Below are 13,016 nucleotides of genomic sequence, written 5' to 3'. Positions count from 1 at the left end.
TTGAAAATATGTAGATAAAATACAAATAAGAATAAAATATAAATAGACATCCAGAATATATATTCAAGCCTGATTATACAGATGCTTATTCTTATTTTATTTATCTATAAATATATATTCAAGTTTAAATGTAGATATGTGTATATTTCCAATTTTCATGTATTTATTTAACCTAAACCATTTTCTTCTCTATCCTTGGTTTCCCTCACATGACTCCTAAAAAATATCATTTGACCTGTTGCAGAGACAAGATACCAAATCTCTGCTGTTTCACTTGTCCCAAAAGGTCAAAAGAACTCATCTTTTTGTCTCAGGCTCTTTCTAACTCCTGAGTGCCATCTTTGTCTTCAGGTGAATGCCGAGGCTCATGTTCGGAAATTAGAAGACAATTTGTCTGAGGCAAATGCTAAAGTGGCTGAACTGGAGAGAAACCAAGCAGAGCTTAATGCTATCAGGACCAGACTCCAAGGTAAAGTCACTTCCCTATGATCCATCTAAAGAATGGTGCAGGGTGGAAAATGGTGTCTTAGATTTGAGATGGGCTAAGATTTTCCCAGTTCCTGGAGGGTGGGGGAGAAATCACATCCAATTCTCATCTGTAATGGAGAGGGAGTAATGAGAGCATAGTAGCTAAAAAGCAAGGCTGTAAATAGGAAATCATTTTTGTTGTCATTTTGTTCTCTAATTCTTTGTGACCCCACTTGGGGTTCTCTTGGCAAAGATTCTAGAGTGGTTTGCCATTTCCTTCTCCAGCTGGTTTTACAGCTGAGGAAATTGAGGCAAACAGGGTTAAGTGAACTGTCCAGAGTTATAAATGTCTGAGGCCAGATCTGAACTCAGGAAAAAGAATCTTCCTGACTCTAAGCCTGGAACTCCATCTATTGCACCACTTAGTTGCCTATGTGTTACATATAGCAAATATTTTCATAAATCCTTTTTCATTTATTCATTTATTTCAATACCACTTATTAGAAAAAGGGTCAGTCTTGGAATCAGGAAAATATGGATTCTGATCCTATCTTTGACATGAGACCCTGGGAAAGTTGTTTAATCTCTTGGTGCTCCAGTTATCTCTTCACTAGAATGAGAAATGAACATATTGAAAGATCTGCCATTCTGAATGAGTAGAGGAAATTTTCCCTAATTTCCCTCACATCAATGAAATCATAAACCCAGACCAGTAAAACCAAAAAATTTCCTCTCTTGTGCTACTCCTTTTCCTTTAAGTCAGTATCAGGGATCTTAGAAACTTGCTGGAGAGGTTTTTTTTCTTCTGGACATCTTTTCATCTTCTTCTCTCCTCTTATCTAGCTGAAAACAGTGAATTAAGCCGAGAATATGAGGAATCCCAGAGCCGGCTAAACCAAATTTTCAGGATGAAGACTTCACTGACCTCTCAGGTGGAAGACTACAAGAGGCAGATGGAAGAAGAGTCAAAGGTTTGAGAAACAAAAAATCCTAGAACCCTAGAATTTGTGAGTTAGAAAGACTCTCAGTGGTCATCTAGTCCAATGCATAGGAATTCCCACTATAGTAGATCCAACAAACGAGCAGTTGAGCAGCTTTTCCTCTAGACCCCCAAGAAGGAGGAACTCCCCACTTCTTGGACAACTCTAATCGTTGGGAAGTTTTTCCTGACATCATGCTTAATTTTGCCTTTCAACAACTTCCACCCTTGCTCCCCATTCTGGCCTAGGGACCAAAAAGAAAAAGTTTCCCTTCTCCTTAGAACAGCCTTTGAAATACTTGGAGAGGGTGTGTGTGTGTGTGTGTGTGTGTGTGTGTGTGTGTGTGTGTGTGTGTGTGTGTGTGTGTGTGTATCTACCATATAGTCCTGATTTTGTACTTTTCTGATTTTTATTTCTCACTTGGGGGTGGGGTACTTGGGTCAATAATTGGAGAGGGCACAAGTTCAGCAATAGATGGTTAGAATTTATACTGATTCTACACTGATTCTACAGCTGATTCTACACCTTACCAAAACCCTTTTTCTAGTAGAAAAAAAATTGGCAGTCATTGGAATAAATAGGAGGTCATTTACACTGGAAAAAAAAATGTGTTCATGTTTCTAGAATAAACTGTTTTGATGTAACACTTAAAATTGTTTAGTGTGCGTATGTGTATATCTGTCATACAGACCTGATTTTATCTTCTGATTTTTGTTTTTCTTACTTGGGGGCACTTAACAGTACAACAATTGGGGAGAGTACAAGTTTAGTGATGATATAGTAAGAATGAACTTCATAATTGGCCCTACTGCTTACCGAAAAACTTTTTCTGATAGGAAAAATGTCAGCAGTCATTGGAATAAATAGGAGGTCCTTAACACTGAAAAAATGTCTTTCATATTTCTAGAATAAACTGTTTTGATCCAAAACTTAAAAAATTGTGTGTGTGTGTGTGTGTGTGTGTGTGTGTGTGTGTGTGGTGTATCTGCCATACAGTCATGATTTTGTCCCTTCTGATTTTTATTTTTCACTTCAGAGGAGCACTTAAAAGTGCAATAATTGGGGAAAGCACAAATTCAGCATGATATGGTCAGAATGAAGTTCATAATTGACTCTACTGCTTACCAAAAATCTTTTTTCTGGTAGAAAAAATATCGGCAGTTATTGGAATAAATAGAAGGTCATTTACATTGAAAAAAAATATGTGTTCCTATTTCTAGAATAAGCTGTTTTGATGGTATCATTAAAAAACTGGGGGGCGGGGAGTAAGGGTGGGCAGTAGGACGGGAAGGTAACTGAGCTGTCCACAATGGCCATGCTGAAGTAGTTACAATTTAAAAAAGAAAAGCTAAGGGTTCTGATAGGGCCCCAAAAGAGATGAGCACCAGTTTGGGGCACACATTCTCTAATACTCTGCCACCCACAGTCCCGGAGTGCAGCCGTGGTGAGTCTGGCCAACACCAAGCACGACCTGGATCTGATAAAGGAGCAGCTGGAGGAAGAGCAAGGGGGCAAGTCTGAGCTGCAGCGCCTGGTGTCCAAACTCAACACAGAGGTCACCACGTGGAGAACCAAGTACGAAACTGACGCCATCCAGAGAACCGAGGAGCTGGAAGAGACCAAGTAAGCCCTGGGCTCCGAGCGGGGCGGGGCTGGGTGGGAGAGGAGTCCTGAGTGACGTCATGGTCTTAGCGGGAGAAACCAGGGAATGGAAGTACACCACTGGGCGACTACCATTCCCTAGTAGAATGCCTTTGGCCTGGGGTCTCTGGGAGCTGCAGCCAGCAGGAGACTTTGGAAGCTAGTTCTGAAGACTTCTTCCGAAAGGTGATGCGGCATAATGGGGAGAGAGCTGTCCGCAGGGGCCAGAAAGATCTGGGTTCAGATCCTACCCCGACACTGATTGGCTATCCAACCCTGAGAAAGTCTAGGTTACAGAGAAGATGCCAGCTTCCTTTGGGGGACAGAGCTGCTTATATGCATGGAATCGCAGATCTGGTACCCGAACACCAAGCAGTCTACCCTGTTATGCTCCCCTACTAGACAGGAGTTCTTTACCTTTTGTGTGTGTGTTACAGATACCTGGGGTAGTTGGGCAAAGCCCATGGTCCTCTTCTCAGAATATTTTTATTTAGTTAAAAACTCTTCAGTCTTAGAATCAATACTCTGTATTGCTACTCTGTTTTGCTTCAAAAATAGAAAATCAAGAAAGGCTAGGCAATGTGGGTTAAGCAACTTGCCCAGGGTTACCCACTTGGAAGTATCTGGGGTCAGATTTGAACCCAGGACCTCCCATCTCTAGACCTGGCTCTCAATCTCCTGAGCCACCTAGATGCCCCCAGAATGTTTTTAAAGGCATAAAATAAAATACACAGGTTTACAAAGGGAACTCATTGTATTAAAATACAACTATCAATATATATTTTTCTCAAATAAATCCAAGTTCACAGTCCCCAGGTTAAAAAGGCTTGCATTAAAGTTCTATGAAGACAAACTATGGCTTAGTTAAAGTATACTGTGCCCAGAACCAAGTGCTCTGCATACATAAATATTGGCCAAATGGCATCAAACTGTTTCTTAGCTTCTCTATAGAAATAAAGGCTGAGTTCACCCAGGAGAAGTTTGAAAATGTGACTTTCTCTCCCGCTGCAGATGGGCTTTTAGAAATCCAAGGCACTCCCTTCCATTATAAGAAATCTGAGATGATGACATAGTATCTTGTGGTATCCATCCTAATACAAAAATCTGTGAGATCCTTTCTGTTCCTATGAGGAACTAGAAACTATCCCTTAATCTAAACACCTATCCCTTCATTTCAGCCCTATTTTTGCAACAACTAGCTAGGTGGATACAATGCTGGACTTAGAGTTAGAAAGATGTGAGTTCAAATCTTGCCTTAGACATTTACTGGGTGACTTTGGACAAGTCATAAAGCTGCTGTCTGGCTCAGTTTCCTCTATTGTAAAATAGAGATAATAACAGCCCTATCTCACTAAGTCATTATGAGGATTAAATCTGATAATTCATAAAGTGCTTTGTAAATCTTAAAGTGCTATTTACATGTTAGCAATTCTTTTTCTCCTCTTCCTCCTCCTTCTTGTCTTGAAACACATTTTCAATTCAGTTCAATAAGATTTACTTTTTATATTATTGTTTTATGCTGGTGTGGACAGTATGGAGAATACATGGTCCCGGCCCTCAAGAAGCTCATAGTCTCACTGAGGACATAGATACAGACAAAGAACAAGACAAAGCAGTGCTTCTCTGTGGTTCTATAATTATTGCCAAATGAGTGGTAAAGTCAGGAAGGCCTATATGATCTCGGTAAAGAAAAATAATAGGGTCGGGAAAAGATGGTCCAACAGGACTTCACAGAAGAGTGAGCATTGATCTATCCCTTAAAGGATGGGTTGGATCCTCATTTTCAAAATGGAAGCAATGTTGGAGGCCATCTAATCTTACACTCTCATTTTACAGATAAGTGATTTGCCCAGAGTCACATAGCTAATTACTGTCCAAGGCAGGATATGAGCTAAAATCTTCCTGACTCCAAATTCAGTATTTGAAATTCAGTATGCAACAGGGAGGGGAGAAAAGAGGTGAAAACCAAATTTTAGACTGTTAAATGATCTAGTTAACAAGACGATGTACAAGAATAGGACCTATTGTGCAGGGATGGTTCCATTTATATTTCCAGCCACTTCATTTGAACTTTGTACCCACAGGAGGAAACTGGCAGCCAGGTTGCAGGAAGCAGAGGAGGCTGCAGAAGCTGCCCAGGCTCGGGCTGCCTCCCTAGAGAAAAACAAGCAGAGGCTCCAAGCAGAAGTAGAAGATCTCACCATTGACCTGGAGAAGGTGAGAGGCTCACCTAAGGAAAGTCTTCCTTCTTCCTGAGGAAGAGATCACAGGGAATTCTCATAGGGGAAGCTGGGAGGAGTTAGATTACTTTGAAGAAGCAGGATCCAACTGGGTTGAGTAAAGGCTTTGGGCGCAGAACCCTTGAGTTTCAATTCCTCCAATGATCATTCCAGGAAATTCCAGGAAAAGGCTTTCTCATTTGTTGTGTTCTCAAAATTGGATAAGCCATTCTTTTAAATCTCTCTCACATACTTCAATATAAAAAAGCATAAGTAATTTACGGAGTCTGTGATTCCATCAATGTAGGTATTCCCTCCTTTAGTATACATTGCAACCCATCCATGCCTTCTCATTCTGTGCAATTCTTATCCAGGTCTCTGGTAGGTCACTGATGCCACCCATGAAACATGGGACCATAGTTTATCAGAGAGGTGACATTTCATAGTGTTGTACTGGGGAGGAATGTCAGGGGTCTTCATTATTTCCTACCTCCTCATACCAAAGCCATCCCCATTCTCAAGTAGACCACCATAAGAGGGCAGCTGGGTAGTTCAGTGGATTGAGAGTCAGGCCTAGAGATGGGAGGTCATAGGTTCAAAGCCAGCCTCAGCCACTTCCCAGCTGTGTGACCCTGGGCAAGTCACTTGACCGCCATTGCCTACCCTTACCACTCTTCCACCAAGGAGCCAATACACAGAAGTTAAGGGTTTAAAAAAAAAAAAGATAGTGTTCAAGTAGACCACCATGAAACCCATGAAATAGGAAACCATGTTTATAATAAAGGCAAAATTTGGTATTGGGAAGAAATGTTAAGGGTCTCCATGATTTCCTGCCCTCTGATACCAAAGCCATCCCCATGCTCAAATGTTCTCAGTCATTCGTAGTGTTACATGTCTACACTTCTCTACTGCAGAACAACTTGCCAGCTTTCCATAGTATGTAATTCAATATTTAAACAAGACCCAGAGATCTTATTTAAGTTAATGTAAAGCTGTTGCCTCATACTATCTGTGAAGGGAGACCAGTTTGCAGCCAGCACCTATCCAATGAGGAAAGAATTTCATAATCATAGCCTTGTAGGTGGCTAGTGAAAAACAAATGAGACACTTGAGATTAAATGTTCCAAAATCCACAAGTAAAGGTGACTTCATCTTTGTGGGAGAACAATTGAATAGAATTTAGCTGAAGTCAATCCTTCATCTAGGATAAACCAGAAATTAACATCCTTAATCCCAGGGATTATGTGAAGAATTAAAAGGAAATGAAAAAATTAAATTCTAGGCGGCAGCTTGGTGGCTCAGTAGATTCAGAGCCAGCTTAGAGATTGGGGGGGGGGGGGAAGGGTCCATGGTTCAGATTTGGCTTCAGTACACACTTCCTAGCTGTGTGACCCTGGACAAGTCACTTAACCCCCATGGCCCAGCCTTTACCACTCTTCTGCCTTGGAACCAAAACACAGTATTTATTCTGAGGCAGAAAGTAAGGCTTTTTTAAAAAAAAATTAAAATCTATTAATGACAAGCTTTGCTGTTTCTTACTTAAGGCCAGATAATCAGCAAACCAGTAAATCAAGCCCTGATTTATAGGATACACTCATTTCTAATTTAACAATCGATTCTTAGTAGCCGGTATGACTGAGCTCCAGCAGACCCATCCCTGGCTCTGGGTGACCGTAGAGCCATCGTAGAAGCAAAGCACAAAGACAGACGGAGCAGAGTATGTGACAGGAGCTTCCTTTCTCTAGGCCAACGCCGCTGCGGCTGCCCTGGACAAGAAGCAGAGGGTCTTCGATAAAATGCTGGCTGAGTGGCAACAGAAATGTGAGGAGCTGCAGGTCGAGGTGGACAGCTCCCAGAAGGAGTGCCGCATGTACATGACGGAGAGCTTCAAGATCAAAACGGCCTATGAAGAATCCATCGAGCACCTGGAGTCTGTGAAGAAAGAGAACAAGACTCTTCAAGGCAAGGCCCAGCGCAGCCTGGGAGGGGGTCACAGGAAGGACCAGAGCAGGCTGCCAGGATGCTGACTGCCCTGGGACAAGGCCTCAGCCCTGGGGAGCCTCAGGCTTTTCGGGCTTCACAACACCAGCTTGTTTTATACTCTGTAGTCCAGAACCTTCTAGAACAGTGATGGCGAACTTATGGCACACAGAAGGCTCTCTGTGGGCACATGGCTGCCCTCCCCCCACCTCAGAGTTCATTACTAGAAAGGCAGAGGGTTTGGGGAGGAGTTGCTCCCCTCCCCCTCTCTTCATCCCCCACCCCTCTGCCCAGCAGCCAATGGGAGCACACAGGGGGTGTGCCAATGGGTGGCTCACAGGCAGCAGAGCTGGAGGGGAGCAGAGCACTTTGGCCACTCCCCTCCCCCTCTCTACACTAGCCGAGGACATTCCTCACTTCACCAGCCCCTTCATCCAGTAACCCAATGGGAGTGCTTTCTCCTTCCCCTGTGTGGGGTAAAGGGGAGGTGGGGCAGGGCACACCTGGCACTTGGTGGGGGTGGGGGGAAGTGCACGGCACTCCATCTCTAAAAGGTTCACCATCACTGTTCTAGGGGGTGTCTGTTTACGGGGGGTAAAGGGGACTTTAGATAATGCAGAGCATAATAGCTGGCATTTCTCTGGCACTTTAAGGTTTGCTCCTACTTATATCAACTTCTTTGATTCTCACCATAACCCTGTGAGGCTGATGGAATAAGACGGAGTTAATATTGTTTGAAGCCACCTCCAGAGAAAGCACAGAAAATTAGAAACACACATGACATCATTTATACATACCCACATATGTACACATATCTATAACCATATAGGTGTGTATGTATTTATAATTCTATGTGTATGTATAGATGTTTGCATATGTAACTATATGGTGTATGTATATGCATCTATAACTATATGTGTGTATCTATATATTACTATGTATGTGTACATATGTGTGTATGTGCATTTATAATTACATGTTATGTAAATGTGTGTACCTGTATCTAACTGTGTATATATACACATATTACATACTTGTACATGTGTACTGTATATAAAACAATATGGACACCTGTCTATAGGCATGTATATGCAGATCTAACTGTGTGTAAGGTATAAATAACTACATATTTGCATATGTGTATATGCTTATATATAACAATATATGTGTATATATGTAACATGTGTATCTATAACTATATAGTTAAATGTGTGTACATGTATGTAACCATGCGTATATGTATTGCAACACCCTTTGTATTGTATGTTCGTGTATGTGAGCACATATATCTGTGTACATATGTGCGTACATACACGTATGTACATGCATGCAATGTACCATGTGCAATTCATTTATAAACATATACATAATACAATGTGTAGTTACATATTTGTATCTCTGTATATGTATATAACTTTGTATATCTGCATATATAACTATATATGTATGTGTATGTATAGTTAAATATGTATATGTAACTGTATTTGAAAATGTGCGTGTATCAATAACCATACATGTAAATGTGTATATGAATATAAGTATGTGTGCATGTGTGTGTCTACCCATGTATATATAATGATATGTGCATGCATGTGGAGATAACTGTGTGCCTATATGCATATATGACTAAATATGTGTATATATAACCACATACATGTGTGTGTCTATAACTATGTGTATGTGTGTGATTATAAACAAGGTCATGCGTGTTTCTGTTTTTCTGTTCTTTCTCTGGAGGTGGACATTCACAGTTGTTCTTCAAACAATATTGAATCTGTATTTTTATACATTTATGTCATATATGTTATGTACTAATATAATTTAAATTATAGTCTCAGGTTACATGGGAATTTTGCTAGGACCTGCTTCTCCCTTTTAAAAAAATATTTTTTATTAATTTGTGAACTTGAGCAAATTTCTAGGGGGCAAAACCAATCAACATTATAAATAAGATAATATTATATAATACATACAAATGTATTTATGTAGCATATAATTTATACATATATACATATGTATGTATATGTCTATATAATCTTTTTTTTTTTTTTGGTCAGATGATGCCTTCTCTAGTTCAGGGAGAAGAGAGGGGGAGGGAGATACCTGGGAGATTTAATATAACAAATTTAAACTGGAAAAAATACATAGTTTTATCAAAAGCTAGGGAATGGGCCTGTGATTTTATTAGTTAAAAGAAAATCCAGGGTGAGGAAAGTCCCTCTACCAGTACAGGTCAGTATCTAGATCTGCAATTTAAAATCCTAGAGAATTGCCTAGAGCCCTGAGAAGTTAAGTGACTTGTCCAGGGTCACCTGACCAGTCGGTGTCAGGGTCAGGAAATAAACCTAGCTCTCCCTGGGTTTGAGGCTCTTTTTTCCAAAATGATACACTGACCCAGGCTGACATATTAGCTAACATAATATTGATAGCACTGTCCCCATTTTGCAGATACTGAGGGTCAGAAAGGTTTAATTACTTCACCATGATGACATAGCTAGTAAGTGCCAGAGGTGAGATTTGAACTCAGGTCTCTTCGACTTCAAGTCTAGCACTCTTCCATGTCATCAAACTCTTTTCATAATAATACCCTCTTTAACATAATATCATTACAACAAACTTTAAGGAAATATCTATTTTCACATTCTACTGGAACTTTGTCCTGCTGAAATTGCATGAGAAGGACTCAGGAAGTATCAGAGACCCTGAATTCAGATCTTCTCATTCCAAGAGTATGTCCTGCTTCTCCCGTTTTATCACTGTACTATGTACTAACAGATGCACATACATACAAAGATCCCAAGGCAGTATGGGAAAACATCAAAAGCTGATCGCTTGGGGCAGCTAGGTAGCAGTGGAAGAGCACTAGGCTTGGAGCTGTGAGCACCTACGTTTAAATTTGACCTCAGACACTTCATAGCTCTGTGATCCTAAGCAAGTCATTTTAATCCCATATGCCTTAGCTCTTGTGCCTGTGGACTAGTTTTGTTACTAGGGCAGAAGGGAAGGGTTTTAAAAAAAAAAAAGATCCCAGGGCAATATGGAAAAACAATAAAAGTTGATGGCTTAGGAGGCAGCTAGGTGGTTCAGTGCTTTGAGAACCAGATACTACCTAGCTGTGTGACCCTGGGCAAGTCACTTAACCCCCTTTGCCCAGCCCTTATTGCTTTTCTGCCTTGGAACCAATACACAGTATTGATTCTAAGATGTAAGGTAAGGGTTTAAAAAAAAAAGCTGATAGCTTAATGTTGATTAGTTTTGCCCCCTATAAATTTGCGGAAGTTCACAATTTAATAAATTAGGCTGTAGAAAAATTCCAGTGTAACCTGAGAATTTAGATACTTCTTAAAAGTTTATTGTAATGGCACTCGATCCATTATGTTAAATAGAGTAGTATAATGTAAGTCTTTTGAAGTAGGCTTCAAAGCTATCAAATTCAGTTTCTACTGATTCCCACACCATCACATGTACTATAATGGAGTTTTCCAGCAAAAAGATGAGAGTGGCCCTCTTATTATCTCTGACAAGATTGTGCATATGTTTAATAGTGAGCTTCAGCATAGTTATTCTTTCTTTCTCCCTTCCTTCCTTTGTTCCTTTCTTTCTTCCTTTCTTTTCTTTTTTTCTCCCTTTCTTCTTTCCTTTTTTCTTCTTTTCCTTCTTCCTTCCCTCCCTCCCTCTCTCTCTCTCCCTCTTCCTCTCTCTTTCTTTCTCCTTCCCTCCCTCTCTCTTTCTTTTTCTTTCTCTCTTTCTTCTTTTTTCTTCCTTCCTCCCTTCTTCCCTTTCTATTTTCCTTTTTTCTTTCTTTCTTTTTCTTCCTTCCTTCCTTTCTTTCTCTTTAAAAAAAACCCTTCCATCTTAGAATTGATGCTACACATTGGTTTCAAGCAGAAAATAGGTAAGGGCTAGGTACTGGACATTAAGTGACTTGCCCAGGGTTACACAACTAGGAAGTGTCTGGGCTAGATTTGACCCCAGGACCTTTAGTCTCTTGGCCTGGCACTCTATCCATTGTGCTACCCAGCTGCCCCATTCTTTATAATAATAATAATAATAATAATAATAATAATAATAATAATAAATAGTTATAAGAGATAGCCTTTATATAGCATTTTAAAGTTTTACCCACTTCAAGAATCTCCTCTCATTTGACACAGAAACAGTCCTTCTCCTTCTTAGTAGAAGGTCTCTTTGAATTGCCAGAGTCCCAAGGAATCATCCTCTGGCTAGCCTTCTGATGATAAGCTTCTCTGATGTGGTCTAAACTGATCTTTGGAAAATGAGGGAGTCAAACTAGATAACAAACAAGTTCCCTTCTATTTCTGGATCTAGAAGCCTATGACAATTATTAGCCCCCTATATGAAGCCTTTCCATCTATGGAGCCAACATAGTACAGTGGAAGGATCAGAGACTCTGGGGTCAGAAGACATTGTTATTCTTGAGTTGTTTTTCAGCCGTGCCTACCTTTTTGTTATCCCACTTGGGATTTTCTTGGCAAAGATATTGGACTGGCTTACCATTTTCTTCTCTAGCTCATTTTACAGATGAGGAAACTGAGGCAAACAGGGTGAAGTGACTTGCCCAAAGCCACACAGCTAGGAAGTATCTGAGGCAGGCTCTCAGTTCACTGAACCACCTAACTTCCCCCTAGATCAGTGATTCCCAAAGTGGGTGCCACCGCCCTCTGGTGGGTGCTGCAGCGATCCAGGAGACAGGTGATGGCCACAGGTGCATTTATCTTTCCTATTAATTGCTATTAAATTTTTTAAAAAATTAATTTCCAGGGGACTAAGTAATATTTTTTTTGGAAAGGGAGTGGTAGGCCAAAAAAGTTTGGGAACCACTGATTTAGATCTTTAACAGTCTGACACCAGGCTCCAAAGGAAACCTTTCTATCTCAGAAAGTCAAGCTCTGGGGTCAGAGGACAAGAATTCAAATCCTAGCTCTGCCACTTACTAATTGTGTGACCTTAGATCAGTCAGTTAAAAGCCCTGGGCTTCAAATTAGACTAGATGGCTCTGAGGTCCTTTCCCACTTGGGTTCTATGAGCTTATGATGGGGTCTGTCAGATCTGATCCTCCCTGCAACCGGCCCAGAAATCCATAGAAAGAATAACATCGTGTGTGTTGAATAAAACGAGCTCTCTGAAGGTCAAGGCTACCAACCACTGGCAATCTCAACGATGATGCTATTCTTTTTTCAGAGGAGATCAAGGACTTAATTGACCAGCTGGGTGAGGGAGGACGGAGTGTACATGAGCTTCAGAAGTTGAAGAAGAAGTTAGAGATTGAGAAGGAAGAGTTACAAGTGGCCCTGGAGGAAGCTGAGTCTTCCCTGGAGGTAATAACTCGGACAGACCCTTTGGATGAAGAAAGAGCTCCTTTTGCCGCCGGCTGAGTCCCAGCAACTAGATGGCCAGAGATTAACTCCTTGGTCCATAACGACTAATACTATATATTTTCTGGCAGGTGGAAGAGAGTAAAGTGATACGTATTCAGCTGGAATTGGCTCAAGTCAAAGCTGACATTGATAGGAGAATCCACGAGAAGGAAGAAGAATTTGAAGCTACAAGGTAAGGGGGATGCAGAGAACGTAAGACAGGTTCTTCGAAGCAATCCCACTGGGAAACAGCTCCTTTCCTTTCCCACGTGGGAAAAGACTAACTTCGGCTAAAATAAAATACTGTTTTTGAATTAGGCAGAGTTCACTTTAATTCAGTGACCCAAGAA

At 40.8% G+C, this 13,016-nt stretch overlaps 1 protein-coding gene across 1 annotated transcript in view; it reads left to right on the top strand.

Moving 5' to 3' along the window:
• Window positions 1-13,016, top strand: part of LOC123231162 (myosin-16-like) — an 89,025-nt gene that overhangs the window by 64,134 nt on the left and 11,875 nt on the right. The window contains 7 exon segments of the mRNA XM_044657411.1: window positions 352-469; window positions 1,312-1,439; window positions 2,875-3,071; window positions 5,174-5,306; window positions 7,054-7,270; window positions 12,491-12,627; window positions 12,756-12,859. Coding sequence (XP_044513346.1) covers window positions 352-469; window positions 1,312-1,439; window positions 2,875-3,071; window positions 5,174-5,306; window positions 7,054-7,270; window positions 12,491-12,627; window positions 12,756-12,859 — 1,034 coding nt within the window.

Source organism: Gracilinanus agilis, chromosome 1 (assembly GCF_016433145.1).
Source record: "Gracilinanus agilis isolate LMUSP501 chromosome 1, AgileGrace, whole genome shotgun sequence".
NCBI classification, from domain to species: domain Eukaryota; kingdom Metazoa; phylum Chordata; class Mammalia; order Didelphimorphia; family Didelphidae; genus Gracilinanus; species Gracilinanus agilis.
The sequence above is the reverse complement of the archived record's forward strand: the minus strand, read 5'-3'. Positions and strand labels throughout refer to the sequence as shown.